The sequence below is a fragment of the Oryza sativa genome, chromosome 1, assembly GCF_034140825.1.
Source record: "Oryza sativa Japonica Group chromosome 1, ASM3414082v1".
NCBI classification, from domain to species: Eukaryota; Viridiplantae; Streptophyta; class Magnoliopsida; order Poales; family Poaceae; genus Oryza; species Oryza sativa.
Genome location: NC_089035.1, coordinates 32776681 through 32799274, shown reverse-complemented (window position 1 = coordinate 32799274; position 22594 = coordinate 32776681). Strand labels below are relative to the sequence as shown.

Here is a 22594-nt window from a genome sequence, read left to right as displayed (position 1 = left end):
CTTTGCATGGTTCGGCTACCTTGGTTTCGTGCTGTGCTCACCACTGTCTCCTGCTCTTGAGATAGGCAGATACATAGTAGCTTGAGCTGTAGTGTAGTAGACTTTTGGCATGGAAGCAGGCAGGCATACGTGAGAGCTATGTTAACTTGACAAGTGGCTGCGCCGACCTGCTTGCTCCCCTTATGTTTCATGCTTAATTGCTGTGCTGTGATGTGCCTACCACCTCAGAATTTTCTCTCTTTTTTCTCCTCTTTTGTGCTGTGTGATGTGTTTAACTCCTTTGTGTAGTTACCTGTATTCTGAAACTTCCTCATGAGCCTAACTTACTTGATAGAATCGAATTTTATGATCTTTTGCATGTGTAGGTAGTAGCAGCGATCTCAGCCACTGAGACTGAGATCCTGGGAGAAACATCGGAAAATTCCTTACGCTAACCCTAGGAAACGGACAATGCAGATTACAGCTGTAGATTGGTGATTTTATCTGTTGCAGACTCGCAGTCCATGTAAACCACATAGCATTGTTTGTCCAAGTCTGAAACGATCTCAGCAGCACAAGTCTGCACATTAGCTCTTGTGCCTATTTCTTCACCTATTGTCTCCTATAGAGTAGTAAACTAATTGGATAAGTGAACTTACCTCATCCCATCCACAAGATTCTCTGTCAGCCTAACTTGCTTTGTAGAGTAGAATTTTCAATCTTTTGCAACCAGACAGCAAGGATCATGGTCATACAATTCCTTACGCTATCAGTTCTGGAAACAGATTCAACAATTGCACGGAGCATTGCAGGCCACGGATATGCACAACTGAGGAAACATTATTGAGGATTTACAAGTATCAGGGATGTGACAATGATCAAAAGCTGCCCGTCGTCGAATGACATGAGTTGTTAACATCACGGTGAATTTTGTCTAAGCATGCGCATGCAGACATAGGAAATGGAATCTGGCTGCAGCACGCCATTATCAACCTGATTTGACTCGACAGCCTGATTGCATCTTCTTGGCTCGGCAATCATTTTTTTTCCCGAAACACAATAGAGGCTCATATACACACGCGCATGCTCGGCAATCATATTGGAAGAGATTGTTCAAGCTGCGCATAAGCAGGCATTTCGGTGCCAATGGCCTCATAAGCAAGAAAATAAAGGAAGGGGGAAAAGATTCCTAGTACTTGTGCATCACCTACAACAAATTGCCTCTAGCAGGCAGGCAGGGAAGCTGCCCTTGCTAGCTGACGAATTGTCAGCTCTGCAAGTCTGCATCTACAAAACTTATCAGGCGTATACGAGAGCATAAACTCAGAGTTTTGTACATGTCTCAATGAACTGCACAGCCTTTTTCATAAGGCAGCAGTACACTAAGGCAGCAGTACACCGAACAGATGCTGATTCCGTTGTCTTTGGTTTAGTGTGCACCGAACAGAATAATATATGCATTGTGGAACTCAGGTGTCACCCTGTTTTCCAGAATTATCTGCAGATCTCAATTCTCTGTTCATATTATCTAGGTAGCGCTGCACAGAAAGTAAAAATCTTTTTAGGAAAACAAAGTATGATAGTCAATGTCACTAAGCAGATGTTCAGCTAAATGAACTATGAGTACTGGTTTTCAATAATAATTACATAATCGAAACAACGAAGTCTACAATGACGTCATTTGGTATTTGTTGTATGTACCTGGAGTATGCAAACCGCAGCAAATTTATCTGTCATTGTTTTGGTTTCAACTGGGTCATGTAGTTTCAGAGGATGTAAAAGGGCTTCTACACACTGGAGACATAAACAGATCAATCAAAACACTTCACCATAAAAAAGTACTTGAAAAGTAGGATAAAATGGTCACATGAGTAATGCACCCCATGCTAATATGTAGTTTCATGTTTGAGAGATAATGGGCAAAAAAGTACCATCACCTTCGAGGTAAAATTTTCATCCCAATAGGTGTAACTCATATCATCAAGTTTCCCAGTTTTACAGAGCTCTCCAACAAGAAGCCTTACTTGTAATGCCTGCTTAATAGAAAAAGGAAACATCACCAAACATATAGTGAGAAAATGAGGTGCACTATCCCAGGCTCCCAGCACAAGAGCACTTTACATTTGGACTAGATTGACCCTGCAAGTTGAACGGATAGCCGACAACAAAGCCTGCAAGGGAGTATTTTGAGACCTATTCACAAAAACAAAGAAAAGGAATTGGCTTCCATGTATGAAAAATAGCAAAACATGAGTGCTTTTAAATGTTCACCAGAATCTAAAATGAAAGAATATATGCATCATGAGCTGTCTGTAACTTCTATTGCTAAATCATTTATGATTTCTTTGTGGACAATGTCACCCTCGAGTATTTTGGAAATGTAAATGACATGAGTAAATTGAGCAGTAAAGAACAGCATATTAGAGAAGGCCTGTAACCCTGGCTTCCATAAATGCATCGTAACCTCAACACACATGCTACAAAATTGCTTGTGCAGTATGCAGGCATGCGATGCAGCCATGCAGGATGATGTGACATGGCACATTAAGCACTCGATCTGATGTAGGATGATGTTACATGGCATATTAAGAACTCGATCTTTTGGTAAGTGATTCTACAATCTGATTACTCCAGAATTTAAATGTCAGTAAACATATTCAGCATACCAAAGTTACGAAATCATCCGCCATCAAGCTGATGTTTGTCTTTGTCCTGCTCAATACACTGTAGGAGACAATGCAATTGTTAATCCCAATAGGAAAATCCATTTCTTTAAGGGAATGCATGCAGATCATATATCCCATCACTAAACTATCATAGTATTGGCCACAAAAAACCAGGTAGGCAGGTGGATTGTTGCAAATTCAAGAGAGTCAATATCTGATAAAACAGGGGTGTTATCCTGAGATAACCTTATGCTAGCAGTGCAGACAATGACCACAAAATTCTAGATAAACGCATACTTCAGCAAATCTAGATCCACTCTGTCTGAGTGCTTAGGTAGGTAAAAGGATATCAGCTTTAGCCAAGTGCAGTCCGTCCATCTTAACAATGGTAAGTGAAGAATTTCTCGTGAAGAAAAGCCTTATAAGGCTTAAATATGTTAAAGACTAATATTTTTAAAAATAATAAAGGTACACTATGATAGTAGGGATAAGATCTTGTGTATCGATATATTGTAAATTGCAAATAATTTTCCTTAAAGTTTGAAGGCAACTACAGTTATTTTCTAACAAACCGAAGTTTAGTATAGTCGAATTAATCAAAGAGAAGGACCTAATACAACAGACACAGCACAATAATAGACTGTCTTACAAAAGCCAGAGACCATACAAACTGAAACAAATTCTGATAGTTGGAAGATTCCAATCCAACATGATAATGATTTGAATGAAGTACAACAAAAAATGCCGATCCATTGAAATGAGTTGGAAACTCAACATTCCTACTAATCCATGAGAGGAATGGAATATAGAACCGCCTGCATTTAAATCATCACATAGAAAGTGATGTTCTAATTTTTATGGACACACTGGAATCACTTGTGCTAAATATGTTCTGGAAACATCTCACTATCTCAGTGAAACCTTTGGATCAAGGAACACAATATTCAGCTACAATAGTTTGAAGTGCATACCTTAGAGGCAATGCGATCCTATTTTTGTCGTCGGAAACAGCCAGCCCAACATACTTACTACCAACGTCAAGCCCAAGCAGTCGAGATTGCTTTCTCCACCCGCCGTCAATGACTTTCCTGAACAACTGATCCGCTTTCAACAGCCTCATTGTATATTTACTCCAATTTCAACTGCAAGCACATGAATCAACAAGGGGATTGAATTGAATGACAACTGATGCCACGATTTCGACGGCATAGATTATCCCTTTTAAGCCAGAATCCTAGAACAGTCAGAGACAAAAGGTAAATACTAACAGGAAAACTAGTACTGAATCGGGCACAAATTAATGCTCAAACAAAATGCATGCATAAATGCACAATGCTAATGTACAACAGCATAACACTGTCACCCGCTTGAACAGATGCAAGTTGAATAGTAGCACATACACACAAAATTAAAACGTATACGAATCTGAGCTCGTAGTAAAATTACAAAATAACACTGACCTGCACAAACACACACACAGACGGGACGAGCCGGCGGCGGCGGCGGCGCAGCGAGCCGAGAGGCAGACACACGATCCCGGATCCCGAACAGGGAGGAAGCCAGAGGGCGAAGCTCGCAGGAACAGGCCAACAAGGAAGCGATGGAGACACGGCAACCCAGGAGCCCGCGCGACGGCGGCGTCTAGCCGGTGACCGGCGAGCGGGATGCGGCGGTGAGACGGTGAGGTCGGAAGGGTTGCGGTTTCGTGCCTTGCTCTTGTTGGCGACGGATCGGGCCGAGCAGGTTTGGGCCGAGAATTTCCGCGAGCGGATGGAAAAGCTTTGATGGGCCGGAGCGGCAGGCGAAGCACCGGCCCAGCATTTCTGGGCAATCCAGAAGTGCCGGTTGCCACTGAACAGCACCAGATTCGCCTCTCCCTCCCGAGGCCTTGGCCGGCGCGAGGTCGAGGAGAGGAAGCTCCCATGGCGGAGGAGGCGGCGCAGGAGCAGCAGACGGACCCCGCCGCCTCCCGCCCCGTCCGCTGCATCGTCAAACTCGGTACTCGCGCGCGCTCCGTCGCTCCCTTGTTTCCTCTCTGCTCCTCTTTAGCAGCTTCGATGGCGCAGGTGGAGCGGCCATCACGAACAAGGGAGAGCTGGAGAGCATCGACGCGGCGAGCTTGCGGTCGGCGTGCGCGCAGCTGCGGCAGGCCATGTCCCACGGCGGCGCGGCGGGGAAGGTTGTGGGGATGGACTGGAGCAGACGGCCCGGCGATCCGACCGGCCCGGTCGTGGATGTGGAGGGCTTGTCGGAGATGGGAGGCTTGGGGCTCGACTCCAACTTCGTCGTCGTCCATGGTGCCGGTATGCATGGCTCCTCATCTGAACTAACAACTGTGCCTATCTGTCATTTTGTATTGCTGATGAGTTCATGAGCAGAACTGGGGGATCGGTGGTCGGTTGGGATCTGGAGACGATAGGATCAGCTTGATTGCTGTATTTTGGTTTCAGAATACTACTACGGCTAAGTGAAAATTTGGTGCGAAACTGTGAACCAAGTACCATTCTCAATGTGTATCAATGACAAGCAATTGTAAACATTGTTCACGACCTGCTTAACCGGTCTATATTCGGAACGTAGCTGACCTTCGTGGAATATATTTGAATAAATCTGTTTTGATTGGTAGACACCCTGAAAATATAGTTTTAGATCATAGACCATCGGGCCCGGCTTTTATAGAAAGCCAGAAGCGGCACAGTGGTGGGGGAGACCCACTTACAAGAGTTCAGCACAAAAACACAGAAACAGGGCAGAAACCAAACCATGCCAAGGGATACAAAGGGGTTGAAGCTAAGCGACCAAAAGCAAAAGACAACTCAGGCACCTCTAAACAACTCAACAGATAACAGCTAACCAACAGCACCACAGAAAAAGCATCAGTGCTTACCCTACTCCAGCTCTGGGAGGACCAAGGGAGGAGACTGCTTCCATAAGTTTGCTAGCCATGGCCTCCAGCTTCTCAGCATCCTTCCTGCTTAGGACTTTCCACTGCATCAATAAAGATTTGATTTGAAAATGTAGTCCTAGGCAACCAGGGGAGAATAAAGAAAATAGCTCACACTTCATGATGCCTGTAATACTGGCCGACTATAATTGGCCTGTTGTAGTTTAAAGGATACAGCCCACGATTTTGGTGGTGTAATAGCTGACTACCTACATCTGCTACCTCAGGGTCTTTTGGTCACTTCCAAGCAAGTAGATCTGGAGTCCATAAAGGGGGTCTTCATTCAACACTTGTGAAGGCTGGCTTTGTGGCTACAAGAATTTCAGTAAGGCTAGTTTTTGAAGTTCTCCTTTCACGTTCATATTATAATCTATATTTTTTTTCTCCATCTTACTTTCAGAGATATATCTTTGTTGCCCAGTATATCGTCAACATATGTAGTGCTTCTTTGATGCGCATGCTTGAAAAATAATTCTTATGATCTGCATATTACAATTCAGGTCACTTCTCTCAACCAGGAGATTGTTAGAGCTCTTGCAAGAGGTACACAACATTGAGATGAAGGACCACTCTTCATATTTGAATCACAATCATGTTTCTTTCGTGCTATCAGGATATCTATGTGGTCATTTTTGTTACTTTGTCATAAACTCATGCTCCATTATAATCTAGAGAATATATGTGTTTTGTCTGGAATTTTACTGTGCGGTCTTCACTTAACCCGTTGTGCCATCCAAGGATCCATTGTCATTTGTTATGAACAATTTTCCTATGTAATCTTAATCCTGAACTAACCACTATATGTATCCATCTTTTATATGATCTTGATGCATTGCTTCAGTCTATTGCTGTCGGTTTATCATCAGTAGCTAATAATTAAGTAAATGTCTTTTTTGAACTGTGTATGATTCTGTAGAAGGAATACCGTCTGTTGGGATGTCACCGTTTGCTTGTGGATGGTCTACTAAGCAAAGAAATGTGAGAAAGCAAACAATTAACTAAATTTCTTCTGTTTCTTTGGACATGGACTTGACATTGCAAAGTTCTTGAAGATCTATGTCTAATCCTATCAACAGAGATGCCCTTTGATTTTTTACCTTCCAGTTTTGCACTTACAGCTTGAATCAGTGGATGCTTCTCAAATCATGCTATCACTCCATGTTGGCTTTGTCCCTGTAAGTTATTGTACTTCATAATCTTGAATAATTATTTCTCTAGAATTTACAACGACTAAAGTTTTATATTAAGTAATGTAGTTATATGGGTCACTTCTTATGTATCCATATTGTAAGAAAAATATGGCGTTTCTGGAATATTTATGTAGTATGTAACATATTCATTACACATGTTATGTGCACTGGTAATTCTTCTAAGTTGCATCCTATTTTGCAATACATTTTCTATACCAACTTAGCTGAGATTTTGTACTGGTAAATAATGAATTAGTTCAGATATTTGAACATACTATGAGTAAACTTTTGTTCAGGAAATGTTTCAAGAATAGGGAAAGCATTGCATACTTCCACAGCTCTACTTATGTTTTCTTCATCTACATTAAAAAGAACATAAAAAATTTCTTCCAGGTTTTGCATGGAGATGCTGTTCTTGATGAATTGCTGGTGAGCTTTTGGATTGAATCACGCCCATGTCCTAATTTACACTTACATAGAGGTCTCTCTGGACTATGACACATTTTGTGTACTTCTCAAGACTTATGTGGTATAATTAAATGACCAGGACTGCACCATTTTGAGTGGGGATGTCATTATACGCCATCTTGCACAGCTTCTGAGTCCAAAATATGTTGTATTTCTGGTATTGCTGCCTTCTCACCTTTGCCATGACTTGACAATTTATATTATGTATGTGAGATGGTGCGTGCATCAAATTATTTACATGGATGAAATGTCTTTATTCTAATACTTGAAGTTCGTATTGCTGTTATCACTTATCAGACAGGCCTTGTTCTATCACATTTCTGTGCACCACTCTTTGCATATGTTGCCCATCCTTCATTATAGTTGCTTTTGCATAGCACTCTGAAAATTGAGATGTAGACAGATGTCCATGGAGTATTTGATCGTCCTCCATCAGACCCGAATGCAGTACTTCTCAGAGAGATAGGTTAGCATTCAGTACTCACCTACTGGAATTCCTGTTTGATATGCATCAGAAATTGTAGGGAGCACACGAAAAGTAAAAGATATGCAATTACCATTTGCTTTCTGTCTTAGGCTGACCTGTGTTGTTTGCCTGTTTAAACAGCGGTGGATGAAAATGGCAGCTGGTCGATTGTAAAACCAGCATTGAAAGGCAACAAGAAAGGAGGTATAATTTATGTCTTCCTTCCATGTGTACGCTGGTGGTTGAGTTACTCATAGCAGTTGTACTGAGTAACTGATGCAACTATTTTCGTTGTAACAAGTTCAAGTACATAAAAAATTATCAGATCGTAACAGGCACATGATTAAGTAGCTACCGGTGACGATTTTTCAATTAATAACTTCTAATGAACAAATACATCATTTGTTCTTACGCATTATGCAGAGAAAATTGGAAGTCTCAATGATTTGGATCAAATACTATACTTATGGAGGAGTGACAGTTTGAAATATGAGTATTGGGATCAAAGCTATAATCTTTTAAGCCAGGGGCTAATGAAATTCATGATAAAGACACACTGTTCTTTTGACCAGCATAATAAAGATAAACTGTATGTTGTAGCTTGTGTAATCCTAACAAAGATAATCTGATATGCATTGCAGTGGAGATATCTGTAGCTGCACATGACACCACTGGCGGAATGGAGACCAAAATATTGGAAGCTGCTGCGATAGCTAGGCTTGGAGTTGATGTGTATATTACAAAGGTCTGGTAACTTTTTCCTCCCCTCATGACTTTGTGTATATAAAATTTTCAATGACCCTTTTTTTTCCTTTTTCCGTGTGACTTCTGATGCAGGTTGGTACAGAACATTCACTGAGAGCCTTAAAAGGGGACACGAGCTCAGAAGATTGGCTTGGAACCGTCATACGATCTTCCAGATAGAATTCTTGGCCTATCATTTTCGGGAGTAAGCATCCATTGGCAAATATTTTATCACCATTATTGTAGGACGATTGTGAAGCTATGAGCTGATCACCTGTCAAATGATTCATGGGGTTATTATTGCTGAATCTCATAGCAGACAATGAGGCAGAGCTCGGTGTTATGCTACAAGTAACAGTCCTACGACATTATAATAAGTAACCTTATTTTGTTTGCTGGAAGTTCACTTGACCATTTGACCTCAGAAACACAAGAATGATTCGCCATTTATCCCGTTACATTATGTTGGTGGAAAAAGTTCTCTACGTTCATGGCATAAAAAAGAATCTTTTTTTTTCCGAAAAAAAAAATTGCTGCCGGAAGCTTGTTCTGCTACCGAATGACCCAGCCTAGGCTGTATGCCTTATCCTGAATGAGCTTAGCCTGGCTAGCCACATCCAACAGGCACTGTTTGCTTGTCTGAATTAGTTAAGCCAGGATGGCCCGAGGTTGGTTGAATACAAATGCATGCAAGTTGGAGATTTTTGTTGGTTGTCTGTATATATTTTGAGTGTGGTGAAAGATAGGTCCCTCTTGATGGTAAGTTTACCCCTATAGCTTACATATATTCTTGTGTGTGTAAATTAAACTACTCTTAATTGTAATATATACATGTGATATTGGATAAAACCTGCTAGAAACAATAAAAACTAACTGATACCCTTGCATTGCTACGGGATGGTTGTGTACACATCAATGAATTTGAAAAGATGTACACGCTATAAAAAAAACGAATGGGAAAATTATGATGTTTAGAGGTTAGCAATAGAACAATATATATATTTTTTAGATGAACTGAGTTAAGATGAGATGTAGTACACACAAAAAAGATCAAATCACTATTTATAATATTTAGAATATGAATTGGTATACTTATAAACTGAAAAAATGCTATTCCTTTTCTTTGTTATGTTCTTATCTCCAAACTAATATTATGAAACATGTCAAACGCTCATTCCATGTTTTCGAATTCAACTTTAAACAGGAAGAACTATTGAAAAATCTTGAACCAAGGCTTCAAATTGCCGTTCGAAGGGCTGGTGAGAACAAACGGCTACAATAGATCGATCGATGGCATTTTCAAGCAGAAAGAGAGGAAAAACTATATGGTTTTGAGTACTGTCAAGAACGAGGGCTCAAAGATATCTATCATGCCACTGTGCCATAAGAAATTAATGAAGAAATAAAGAAAAATATGTTCTAGCACATACACTTTGTGCCGTAGCAAATGAAATAGATGTTCACAAAGTTCAAATAGATACTACCGGCCTTATCTTTTAGCTTATGCTTATATTTATCAGCCAAAATATGCATTTCAACCTTAAATATGAAGTTTATTTTGGGATTTTTTTCATCGTAGTTTATTTTGTAGGCTTTGCTTTTTAAATCGTTAAGAATACGTATATAAACGTTATATTCACAAATTATTTTTATTTGCTAATATGTCATTTGCTTATGCTTATAATCAGCCAAACGATGTCGCCCTACTTGTCGCAAAAGAAGGATCCACCTTCTTTGTACTCATGAACTCATCCCTCGAACAACATCAGACATTTTGTACCTAATGCATTACAGTACTAATGCATTACAGTACTGCACACGAATAAGAAAAAAAAAAGACATAACAACCACACTCTATTCTTAAAAAAAAAAAAACTTAATCTAGAAGGGAACGTGACCCTTCCTAAAGCAACGAATGGGTTTTTTTTTGGAACGGAGGGAGTAATGTATTGTATGAGGGTCTCAAAACTATTGTATTGTATGTACGAGGCACCAGGCGCACCAGCACAACGCAGTCAGCGCATCTCTGTGGCCTCGGTCACTCGGTGCACATCTACGCTGGAGTGCTAGACACTAACGTCGGGCCCGTGTGCCCGTGTCCCTAATGCCAAATCGGTGGTCCGTTGCCATATCTGACAGCCGTGCGCCTGTGCTCGAGTGCCCGACGAGTGTGAAGAACAGGCGACGAGATGAGCGGGGAACCGCGTTCCTCCTTTTGGGCCAAAAATTGTAGGGATAATTGCATCCATGCCCTCACTTTGAACCTCAACTGCTGTTTTACTCCTACTTTTTAGAGTTTGCAATTTTGCCTCATCTTTTTGAACATGAACCCACCGTTTGCCCTCACTTTTAGCCCCGTTAGATGGGTCCCACAGTTTTGGGTTAAAAATGGGCCTGTTCGGTGGCACTGGGTCCCACAAAGAGAAATAGAAATTTCTTTTTATGAAATATTAATTTACTGTTGTACCCTTCAATGAATGGATAAGGATCGAGAAAAACTATGGGATGGTGTACCGTCTCAACGGTATAGTTTATAATTTATACTTACTAATCACTCACCGATTCTTTTTCTCTCTGAAAGCGTGTCGTGTGCTGTCCTTTCACATGGAGGCTACCGACTAGTGATGACTGACGAGAGGTCTCTTTTCTCCTACAATACAAAATAGCTATGAAATACTCTAATACAGCACTACTTCTACACCTCTTTAGGTCCATATGGGTCTAACACCTGCTTCAACTAGTAAAGTTAGAATTAAGCACTAGAGCTAGTAGCATTAGCCTAAACAAAGCATGTCAGCAGCACGTGAGCAAGTTTGGCTGTACTTTCTGGCCTAGCTATGCATGGTCCATCTTTTTATTTGACTGTTGAATAGAAGTATATAACCCATAAATATTAGAATTAGTGGTATCACATCTGAAGTCTCGTATCATCACACCCTATATTTGGTATCAGATCCTCTACTAATATGTATCAACCCGGTATCTAGGTATTGGATCCAGTACTCATAGGTATAAGATCAGATACCCGATACCCGGGTATCCGATCTAATACTCATAGGTATCATGCGCGATACCGGATCCGATACTCATAAGTATCAAACCTGACCTAGGTATTGAATCCGGTACTCATAGGTATCAGACCCGATACTTAGGTATCAGACTTGGTATTCATAAGTATCATACTCGGTACCTGGGTATCCGACCCGTTACATATAGGTATTGGAACAAATACTCATAGGTATGAGATCAGATACCCGATACCCGGGTATCCAATCTGGTACTCATAGGTATCAGACACCATACCTAGTTATCAGATCCGGTACTTATAGGTATCATGCCAAATAACTCAGCATCAGATCTTGTATTTATAGGTTTCATACTTGGTACCTAGGTATTCGACCCAATACCTGGATATCATATATGATAATCTAGCATCTATGTATCACATACTAGAGTTTCTAAGATGTGGTATAACCAAGAGCCCAACATGACATATCTAATTAGAATAATCCATTGTATCCATGTATAATCTAGGTAATTATTTGTCCGGTCTAATCCGTGCATGGTATAGGATACAACAAATAGATGCAACCCATCTTAGACACATAGCTAGGCTACTAGGCTCCTCCATAATAAGTACCCTACATAGCTAGGGTACAGGTCTACTAGTAGCTATTACAGGGATTTGGCATGCACAACAACCAGCTAGGCTAGTATCAAAGGCATGACTTAGGCATGCTAGGTACTAGCTAGCTGTCAGGAACAAGACTATACACTGATACACACAGCAAACCTGTGTGATAATAATCCTAGCAGCATGCGACATACTCGGGAGAAGCCGGCACGTGGGGTCGCGGCATGAGGGATAAGTGGTATATACCGTTGTGTAGTCTTTCTCATAAGGATCCAAGCAGGCAAGCACAGCTCTGCTCAGGTCAAGCACCGTGCAGCGACGGCGACCGTTCCGGCAGCGGCGTGCGCGGCTCCGGCGGCGGCTCCGGCGGAAGGCGCGGTGATGGCGACGGCGAGGGCGGCCGCCGTGGCGAGGGCGGGCGGGCGGCGAGAGCTTGCACGCGGCGCGGCGGCGGCTGCGGCGAGGGCGGGCGGCGGCAAGGGCGTGCGCTCGGGGGCGGCAGCCGCGGCGAGGGCGGGCGGCGGCGAGGGCGTGCGCGCGGCAACGGCGTGCGGGCGACGGCGGCGGCTGCTGCTGCTGCTCCCGTGGCCGCTGGCTTCCACGCCGAGGCATCGTCGTCAGCCCCCGCCTCCGCCTGCCCCCACCATCGCTTTTGCTGCTACTGCTCCCGTGGCCGGCGACGACCCCATCCTGCTCGACGTCGACGTCGGCGCCTACGGCGCCCTCCTCCCCGTCCCTTGTTCCAGGTCCTCCCCTGCACGATATTGCTGGATGCAGAGGGTATACATGTCCCTAAAAAGTGAAGATAAAACAGCAATTGGGTTTGAAAGTGGGGGCGTAGATGCAATTGCCCCAAAATTGTAACCAAATCTTGATGAAGGGAAGGGAAGGAGAAGGCGAGGTCAGAGAATCCTAAACGTTCGCTGGTTCTTGGACGGTCAGTTTCACCCAAGTGCTTAACCTGCAGTCGATGCACTCCTGATCCAGGTCACACATTCTATCCGGTATCCCGTCGACGACCGCCACACTTTGAGCCAGTGGTAGTTACGGCCGAGAAGCGCGCGGCCCTCCCCCTTTCTTCCCCGTTCGCCGAGACTCGTCGACGCTTCCCCGCCTCCTCCTCCCACCGAAGCGCGCGCCGCCTCGGCCAGAAAAGGTATCTATCCTTCTCTCCACGCTCGCTACATGGCCGGCGGCGTAGACCGGAGTCCCATTAGGATTTCTTCCTTCTGAAAAGGGTTGGATTGGTTTCGTTTCTTCGGTTGGTGATGAACTGTGGCTTCTTTGATTGGTTTCGTAGCTTTTTTTTTTTTCTGGCGTTTTATCTTGCTGCGGGCAACCCCTTACCTCTCCCGTATAACCCATTAGTTTTTGAGGATTTTGTTTTTTTGCGTGATAGTAGAGAGCACTGATAGATATTACTCGAAACAAAGCGTACTGGTAGGTTCTAGCACTTTATTATTTCCAAAGAGTTTGAGGGTTTCTTTGCTTACTCGCCTGGACCACGTTAGGTGCGATTTACCTTCAATAATTCAGAATAGATTGATCAGTATCTACGGACAAAAAAAAAAGAAGATAGTAAAATGTTTATTGCACATTTACGATATGGTAGGGTTCCAGGCACTACTTGTTAGTTTGTTAGTTAATAGTAGTTTGTAATTATTTAGATGCCACAATTCAAAGCCTTTCTTAGTTACCTAGTGCATTTTGTACTAGTTTTAAGCAAAATGTTTTTGTTCTCTGCGCAGCTGGAGATGCCACTGGCTTGCTGATTGCAACTGTCAGTGTGGTGATTGGACTACATCAGTTGTGGGAATTGAACTGGTCAAATCTCATACCAATACAATGCAAGGCATTTTTGCATGTGGTTCAATTTCCTCGCCCCATGGATCATGTTTTAGACCAGCTTGTCTTGCAGTGGATGATCTGAGGTTGTTTTACAAAATAAATTCAATAACATGTGGAGCGTACTCATGGCGTTGGTGTGTGAAAAAACTACATATGAGGACCAATAGAAGGCAAATGGGTACTACAGTGAGAACTAACGCTAAATGGCTATTTGGAGGAGATGACCGTAGCAGTAGTAATGCAAGGCTGGAACGCAGTGAGTCTGCTAACGAAGACATCTTAATCTTCTACTTCCAATTGGACCTACAAACCCGAATACAGGTGAGTTGTTGCTTCCTTACCATCATTTTCTAAAGCAAATAAAGTTACCAATCCAGCCGGCAACGATTCTTTTTTCACGGATCAATTCCATAGACTAGTAGCAATCGGCTAATGAAATCTACCATCATGATAATTGCATCATTCTTAGTTGCTGGCTACTGGTCCATGCAAATGTTTGATACTTATCTATGCACGTCCAGCCTAACTATTAATTTCTTGGTTCTTACCAGTATGCATTGAATATAGAGCAATTTGATGTGGCAAAACAATTGAGGGAAAAACTCACAGAGGTACCAAATGATTTCACTTGAAGATAAATGAATTCATTGTATGAGGCTTGCTAAAGAAAATATCCTCGTCTAGATTGAAACAGAGATAATTAGGCAACGTGAAGCTAAAAGAGGCTCATCAAAGACTGAAGCTCAGGACAAAGCTATAAACCTTTTACGCGTGCGGTATGTTAATAGTTTCCATTTCTCCATGATGTTCCAGTGTTATGTAGCATTGGTTCATTTGAGAGATCAGTAGATCACTTAGCTTTATCCATTTGTTTCAGTGCGGATTTGCAAAAGGCTGTTGACAGTGAAAATTATGCTTTGGCAGCTGCACTGCGTGATGAAATTGCTAAACTTGAGGTACAACAAAACTGTAGTGCACCGACCATGTGATGGTAATGTGTTAATAACATATTAACTTCAAACATCATGTAGACAGAGTCTCTGGCAGTCTCCGCTAAGGCCCTTGCATATCAAAATGTGGAATATGCATTTCGACTAGGGCAGAAAGTACGTCATAAGGTACACGGTGAGTACTGCTATACTACCTACTTCGTATTGTTGTTCACACATTATTTCTGAAGCTGTTCAGAAAATGGATAACTACTACAATTTCTTTTCAAACTTTATATGAAAAGTTAATTTTTCATAATTGCCATTATCCTTAAATGGAACATTTGCATGTGTTGAAGCACACTTTATATCAAATATTAACTTCAGTGAACACACTTTAGTTTCTCTTCTTAATTTTACATGATAACATCACCTGCTGAAGGATATAGAGCTGTGATTTGTGGCATGGATCCTGTGTGCTGTGAATCCAAGTCATGGATGGAGACAGCAAATGTGGAAAACTTGTCCAAAGGACCGAATCAACCTTTTTATCAAGTAAATGCTGCTTGACTTATTCCGATTTAGTAGTTCCTCAATGCCCATAGTTCATAGAAATATCATTTCCTTCATGTAGCATCAGTTGTGACTTATCTATCATGGATGGCGATTATGTGTAATAATACCTACCTGTTCTTGTTCTTAATTTGCAAACTCACTTATGGAGTTGAGATGGTGATATTCATCATTGCCTTTTTCTCCTCCCTTTTGGATTTTTTGGGTATAATCAGGCCGTTCATGATGCAATTTTATTAGCCTGCAATTGACTGTTTCTCTATGCAATTAATGCTTTCTTTTGGACGATAGTGCCCATGCATACTGAATTACTGATGTGTTTGCATAATTTAGTCTTTTGAGAATTGAGATGCTTAGTGATCCTCTGTGATTCATTGCTGAAATCTTGCAGGTCCTTGTTGATGTATATGCTGATCCAGAACTCCTTGTTGCATATGGTATTGATTTTTCTTTTCCACTATTTTGATAGACATGACCACTGGTGGAAATTCTATCTTGAGATCTGTAACTTTTAATGAGCAATCTTGTTTTGTGTAAAATGGCAGAAGAAGGCAAGATAGTAGGCTATGCAGTAGTCAATTGATCAAATCCATCTTCACTTACTGTTTTATGCCTATGCTGCGCCATTTTGAGACATGTTATGTCTGTGTAATTTCAGTTGCAGAAGAAAATCTTGCAGAAGCTGAAATATCAGAGAAAGTGAGTTTGAGTTCTTCATTTGCTTGGTGGTTTTCATTTTTGGTCAAATTGAACTAATGCTGTCCCCGTTTATAAATAGGGAAGATTTGATCACCCCTATATTGAATTTCTGTTTTTTGGCGAGGACACTGCTGGGGACTTCATTCCTATCAAGCAGCTTCGTGAGAAGTATGATCAGCCACGTTATGAAGCTTCTGGGGATGAAGATGACGATGATGGCAGCACGGATAGCTGAAAGGTGAGCTTTTCACTTATAATGAGGCGTTCGTTTAATTGGCAAGTGGACCACAAACTTAATATAATCTGTCCCTGCGTGATACATTCAGGTAGGCAGCAAGAGTTGTTTTGATGCCATTTCCGATGCCTTACCACCGACTGAATTCCGAAATGATGAAGGAGCTTGTTACTATCTGATGTAACCACAGCGGGCTAATGTCAGTGAAGACTGGTGACTGGGCTAACCCGGAACCTGAACAATCCACAGCAATCTGCAATGAGGCAATCTGCATTTGATATACTGATATCTGACCTTGCAGATTCACGATTGAGGGTGACACCCATATATAGTGGCCAATCCATGAAGCCCTTTACGTATACGGTTCTAAAGAAGATCCTTATGGATTTGCAATCTGTACTTCCCCTAGTTCTTCTGTAACTGTGTTCCCTCTGATGGGAATTTTGTAGATAAGCTGCATTCGTCAAACCTGCAACTCTGCAGCTGGAGAGGAAGCAAAGGGTTGACGTACATCTATTGGAAAATTGGAATTTACTTCCGTGGAAAACTGGAAACCACAGAATTTTCTACGCTCAGGGAAAATAAGAAGGGAAGACCCCAAAAAAAAAAAAGAAATGCTCCGGCAGTGTTGGTGTTGCTGATGTTGAAATGCCGCTTTCTAGAACTAGATAAACTCTGCCGTGCCTGAGAAGAAGGGAGTGCAAAAACGTCGTAGAATCCCCACTTGCACGACCGGCTGCCAAGTCGTCGTGACAGGGACAACCTTCCCACGTTTGAAGCGGCGGATATCGTCAGGATGCCATGCTTTTACATATTGGCCGTGTTTAGGCCGAGTTTAACTTTTAACTTTTAACCATTTCTTCAAACTTATAACTTTTTCAACCTATCAAAACTTTCCTGCACACATAAATTTCCAATATTTCCGTCACATCATTCCAATTTCAACCAAACTTTCAATTTTAGCATGAACTAAACACACCCTTAGATTCAAACTTTTATCTTCAAGCTTTCAACTTTTCCATCACATCGAATGCTTGGACACATACATAGAACATTAAATATGGACAGAAAAAAAACTAATTGCACAGTTTGCATGTAAATCGCGAGACGAATCTTTTGAGCATAATTACGCCATGATTTAACAATGTGGTGCTATAGTAAACATTTGTTAATAACGAATTAATTAGGCTTAATATATTCGTCTCGCAGTTTACAGACGGAATCTGTAATTTGTTTTGTCATTAGTCTATGTTTAGTACTTTAAATGTGTGTCTATATACTTAAAAAAATTAGCACATAAACTAAACATAGTGTTTGCACAGCTAATGGCCTACTAGCACTACTAGTAGTATAGATTCCGTTGTGTTAGACTAGTTGCTTCTTAATCCGTACCCCTATGTCTAAAAAAGCCAATCCTAACGACAAACATGGAGTGGTACACAGTTGTAGGGGTGTAGCGGCTAACCTATGAACTAATTTATAAGTCAAAATAGAACAGGTTCATAGTTTATTTTAACTTAAATTAAGTTTCGTGGACTAGTACTACCTCCGTCCTAAAATAAGTGCAGCAGTAGAAATCCGTGTCCAACGTTTGACCGTCTATTTGATTTAAATTTTTTTAAAAAAATTAGTCACACATAAAGTACTATTCATGTTTTATCATCTAATAACAATAAAAATAATAATCATAAAAAAATTTCAAATAAGACGAACAGTCAAACGTTGGAGATAAATAGTGTAAAACTGCACTTATTTTGGGACGGATGGAGTAACTAATACCCTTACACGACCAGCAAAACTAGTGTCGTTCACATGGTAGGAGCACTTTTTTATTTGAGGGGGGATGATTCTAATCTCTCACTCTCAAGGGAATATGCTCTCATATAATTTTTTTTCTCAAGTATAATTTTAAATAATTTAAGAACGAGTATATTAAAGTCCACCACTACACCAAAAATCATATTCAAATTCAATCTACACATTTGATAATATCTTAACGTGTGGGTTGAGTTTTGACTTGATTTTTTTAAAAGTAGTTTATGTCTATATCATAAATGTTAGATAGTGTTTTAATAAATTAGAGGGCATCCACTCGAAGAATTTTAAAAAAATAAACGGAGACATCAGGAGTTTAAAACACTTTTCATGTTTTTGGTGCCTCTTGTGTTTTGTCTCAGTTGACGGTAGCAGAAACTATTCAGACCTGGACCTGGCCATTCGTTTCCGCCTCGCCTCAAACCCGAGGCCGAAGCTGACGCGTGCCGTGGTGACGAGCCTCACGCTCTCCCGGCCCTCCTCGCGCCACACACCACGCGCCGCACCGTACCCCACAATACCAACCCCGTAACCCCGTGGTACGCCGTGCGCCCGCGCCACCTCACCTCCGCCGAGAACACGGGAGCAAAAAAGTGAAAAACCCCGACACACCTAACGTCCTCCTGGTACCGGCTACCGCCCCCAATTTTCGCAGTTTTCTCACGCCGGCCTCTCTACCGGACGAGACGAGACGTCGGGACGTTTTAAGTCCCTATCATATTAAATATTTAGGTACTAATTATAAATATTAAATATAGACTTTTAATAAAACTCATCCATAATCTTAGACATAATATTGAACTAATTCGCGAGACGAATTTATTGAGCCTAATTAATTCATAATTAGTCTATGTGATGCTCAGTAAACATTCTCTAATTATAAATTAATTAGGTTTAAAAAGTTTATCTCGCGAATTAGCTTTCATTTATATAATTAGTTTCGTAAGTAGTCCATATTTAATCCTCTAAATTAGTGTCTAACTCCATGAAATAAAAGTTAAGTAACGAAATCCAAACACCACCTCCCACGAACCCCAACCCCACACCCACCTACCTCCTCCTACCTCCTCCTCCTCCCGTCCTCCGCCTCCGCCAACCATCCCCCCACCCCTCCCTTCCGCGCCGTCACCTCACCTCCCGTCGTCGTCTCCTATTCGCTCTCCCGCCGCCTACAAAAATCGCGGACGACGACGCCCCGCATTTCATTTCCCCCACGCCTACCCACCCCTCCCTCCCTCCCGACGACGTCCACCCTACCAACCCCGGATTCCATTGCGCGCGAGCGTGCGAGCTATGGAGTTCAACAAGGTGGTCTCCAGCTACAGGGCCGCCTCGCCCGCGCCCGTGGGGATGGCCCGCGGGGGAGGAGGGCCGGCCAGCCGCGTGGAGTTCGTCCCGTCGTCGCGGCGGGCGCGGCTCGCGGCCACCAACAACTCCGTCACCCCCGTGACCAAGTATGAAACTCTTCTCTAGTCCCCCCCCCCCCCCCTGCTCGCGAGGTCTCCTTATGCCTGCCCGGTCTTGGAATGAATCGGATGCGTGATTCTCTGTTTGGCGTTGGTGGTGTAGTAGCATATAGCATCTTCGTCTGTGCGATTTGTGCATTAGTGCTTTGCGAATCGAGACCGGGTTAGCGTTATGCTTTAATTGATGGATTCATGAATCGTATACTATCCGATTCGAGGTGGTCTCTGGTTCGGAAGAAAAATGAGGAATGGTTTGATGTCGAGTTGATGGTTGAGAATTGGTCTCCTAGTTGGGAAATATTTTCTCTCAAATGATTTCTTAACAACATGGAGTTGATTGTGCTAATGATTGTGCTTGCCAGCTTTGACTTAAAGCCATACTGTAGTTTTGAGTTTTGATTAGTTGAATCCATATTATGGTTTTAATCATTGTGTGATGCCAAGGATGCTTAAACATGTAAATTTCATGCAAGGTATTTTGCCATTTCGACCAAAAATCGTGGGCAGCTGGTGACTTGACCAAAGTCTTTGTGTAGAAAACTCAACAAAGGGTGAATTATTTTTCTTGTACGACTGCTGTAGTATCAATCCCTGAATCGCAGCAAAACTTTCTAGATAAACATGTGCACCTTTTAAAAGGGAATTGACTTGGAAACCAAAGAACTTTTTTTTTCTTTGCAAGGGACAAATAACATATTGATAACCTGGTTAAGTCATTATGGCACTCCTACAAAACCTTTTTGTGTTACATCAAAGAAATTAATACTTTTCTCTTGTACTTTTTGCAGGGAGGAGAAACAGAGGATAGATCAAAGTGAAATACTGACCTTGGACAACATTAGAACCTCCTTGGTTAGGCAAGAAGACAGCATCATATTCAGCCTCTTAGAGAGAGCACAGTTTTGCTACAATGCTGATATATATGATAAAAATGCTTTCCATGTGGATGGATTTGATGGCTCTTTGGTTGAATTCATGGTTAGAGAAACCGAAAAACTACATCAACAGGTAGAGCAGGGTTGTAACTAGCAATATAATTGTTCATTGTATGCCAAAAATTGCAAAATGTTGATGGTTCTGGCCATCTTGTGTAGGTTGGGAGATACAAGAGCCCTGATGAGCACCCATTCTTTCCGGAGGATCTGCCTGAACCACTGTTGCCACCTCTCCAGTATCCAAAGGTAATGCATAAACTCGTGTTCTTAGACATCTAGTTCTTCTCTGTAGGCTTTCAGCATTCCTTTTGTTAGTATAGGCAAACATAGTCCTTCATTGACTAATCACTAATATATCAGGTTTTATTATTTGGGTTTATGCTTGCCTCTCTCTCCCTATCTCTCTCTCTGAACTGACAGTAGATGAATTGGTTATGCATCTTATGTATTCGTAGATGTTGAATTCTTCTGTGTGGGCTTGCGTAGCTTCTTTTGTCAGTGAAGGCAAGCATGTACCTTTGTTGACTGACCACTAGTATATCGGTTCTGTGGTGGGATATCGTGCTTACTGTCCACCTGCAACATAATACAACTTTTGATACGAAGTGGAGTACCATCTATTGAGACTCACATTGCTAATTGATTACTGTGCTGTTGTATTGTTATAAGTAAATTTGGATAAAATTCATATTTTTGTTCTTGTCTTTTCTAGGTTTTGCATCCTATTGCTGATTCTATTAATATCAACAAGGAGATTTGGAAAATGTATTTTGATGAGCTTCTTCCAAGATTAGTGAAAGAAGGAAGTGATGGTAATTATGGATCCAGTGCTCTTTGTGACACGATCTGCTTGCAGGTACTACAGTTAGTATACCAAATGTTCTAATAATCTGGCCTCGTACTGCTTCTGGCTACTGTGCTGTAGCTTTCATTTGCTCAAAATAATTTAGCATTAGCAAAATAATTCTTGTAAAACCATTTCTTGTTGTAGTATTGCTTCAAGATGTTCTGCTGCCAGAATTTTCACCAGATGTCATTTTCATAGTATTAGTACTATACTGTTGTTCACTGGTGACTCGTGCAATTAGGCATTTTTATATTGGGAAATTATGCTCACCTGTTCTTGTTTTCCTGTTCTATCATCCAGGCGCTCTCCAAAAGAATTCACTATGGTAAGTTTGTGGCAGAGGCTAAGTTTCAAGAGTCTCCTGAAGCTTACATGCCTGCGATAATAGCACAGGTTTGTGTTCTGTTTTGCTGTATAATCTGTCTTTATCATGGGAAGCAAATAAATTCCATGTGTTTTCTTGTACATTACTTTAGGTACATATCAAAGTTGAGTCTATTATGCAAGCGGCTAATTATTTTTATCTGGGAATTTCAGGACTGCGATCAACTAATGCACCTCCTCACCTATGAAACGGTGGAGCGTGCTATTGAACATAGGGTGGAAGCTAAGGCTAAGATCTTTGGACAGGAGGTGGATTTAGGCGCTGAAGACAACGGCGCTCCACCAATGTACAAGATAAGGCCCAGTTTGGTGGCTGAACTGTACAGCTACAGGATCATGCCGCTAACCAAGGAGGTTCAAGTAGCCTACTTGCTGAGGAGATTGGATTGATTGTTTACGATTGTAAACTGCCAGCTTCGGTTTCCTGGCATCAAAGAATAAATTAGGGGAAAGACAACCATAGGTATCCATTTTGGGACAACTGAAAGAAAATATTTTATTCGGGTTTACACTATATTTTGTGGCAAGAACAAGCAGAAGCAGGATATCACATGAAATGATATGGAGATGTTGCATATAATATAATAGATTTATACCATCTTTTTTGCATCGTTTTTGTGTACTGGAATTGTTTATGTAATGATCGGTCGCAGCCATCGGTTGCGATGATCTGGACATGCGCATCTCCGTAATGTGGCAGAAATTCATCGCAGGTTTCCTAAACTTCAGGCCGTGCGCACTCCTGAAAATTGGTAGGGCTCCAGCATGTTGA

The 22594-nt window shown here is 41.7% G+C and overlaps 4 protein-coding genes across 10 annotated transcripts; 3 read left to right on the top strand and 1 right to left on the bottom strand.

Annotated features, from left to right (window-relative positions):
• Positions 1-801: 801 nt before the first annotated feature.
• Positions 802-4333, bottom strand: LOC4326892 (uncharacterized). Of its 3 annotated transcripts, none has more exons than XM_015766355.3 (7): positions 4106-4333; positions 3617-3879; positions 2646-2703; positions 2101-2172; positions 1911-2012; positions 1681-1773; positions 802-1517 (listed from the first exon to the last, which is right to left on the bottom strand). In XM_015766355.3, the coding sequence occupies exons 2-7, from the start codon at positions 3763-3765 to the stop codon at positions 1449-1451; spliced, it is 543 nt and encodes a 180-aa protein (XP_015621841.1). In that variant the 5' UTR covers positions 3766-3879; positions 4106-4333; the 3' UTR covers positions 802-1448. The 3 variants fall into 3 exon arrangements, with proteins under 3 accessions (XP_015621841.1, XP_015621840.1, XP_015621842.1); XM_015766354.3 differs by having other exon boundaries at positions 3617-3787; XM_015766356.3 differs by having other exon boundaries at positions 1917-2012; positions 3617-3787.
• A 175-nt stretch (positions 4334-4508) lies between these two features.
• LOC4326891 (isopentenyl phosphate kinase) lies at positions 4509-10023 on the top strand. Of its 2 annotated transcripts, XM_015766353.3 has the most exons (13): positions 4509-4643; positions 4712-4948; positions 5817-5914; positions 6090-6132; positions 6506-6567; positions 6708-6764; positions 7173-7208; positions 7327-7404; positions 7647-7713; positions 7855-7917; positions 8355-8458; positions 8551-8662; positions 9662-10023. In XM_015766353.3, the coding sequence occupies exons 1-12, from the start codon at positions 4568-4570 to the stop codon at positions 8635-8637; spliced, it is 1008 nt and encodes a 335-aa protein (XP_015621839.1). In that variant the 5' UTR covers positions 4509-4567; the 3' UTR covers positions 8638-8662; positions 9662-10023. The 2 variants fall into 2 exon arrangements, with proteins under 2 accessions (XP_015621839.1, XP_015621838.1); XM_015766352.3 differs by lacking the exon at positions 9662-10023 and having other exon boundaries at positions 8551-8858.
• A 2344-nt stretch (positions 10024-12367) lies between these two features.
• LOC9269022 (clp protease adapter protein ClpF, chloroplastic) lies at positions 12368-16922 on the top strand. 4 transcript variants are annotated; one of them, XR_010740224.1, is made up of 12 exons: positions 12368-12992; positions 13079-13247; positions 13840-14260; positions 14491-14550; positions 14624-14715; positions 14817-14895; positions 14971-15064; positions 15311-15423; positions 15833-15878; positions 15987-16140; positions 16220-16378; positions 16467-16922. XR_010740224.1 is itself a non-coding variant. In XM_066308862.1 (12 exons), the coding sequence occupies exons 3-11, from the start codon at positions 13937-13939 to the stop codon at positions 16373-16375; spliced, it is 1005 nt and encodes a 334-aa protein (XP_066164959.1). In that variant the 5' UTR covers positions 12368-12992; positions 13079-13247; positions 13840-13936; the 3' UTR covers positions 16376-16378; positions 16467-16922. The 4 variants fall into 4 exon arrangements, 2 of the variants coding, with proteins under 2 accessions (XP_066164959.1, XP_015621133.1); XM_066308862.1 differs by having other exon boundaries at positions 16100-16140; XR_010740221.1 differs by having other exon boundaries at positions 12381-13247.
• Positions 16923-19296: 2374 nt separating this feature from the next.
• Positions 19297-22431, top strand: LOC4326889 (chorismate mutase 1, chloroplastic). The gene is made up of 6 exons (XM_015765648.3): positions 19297-19644; positions 20445-20664; positions 20751-20837; positions 21304-21447; positions 21739-21831; positions 21976-22431. The coding sequence occupies exons 1-6, from the start codon at positions 19484-19486 to the stop codon at positions 22210-22212; spliced, it is 942 nt and encodes a 313-aa protein (XP_015621134.1). The 5' UTR covers positions 19297-19483; the 3' UTR covers positions 22213-22431.
• The last annotated feature ends 163 nt before the right edge of the window (positions 22432-22594 follow it).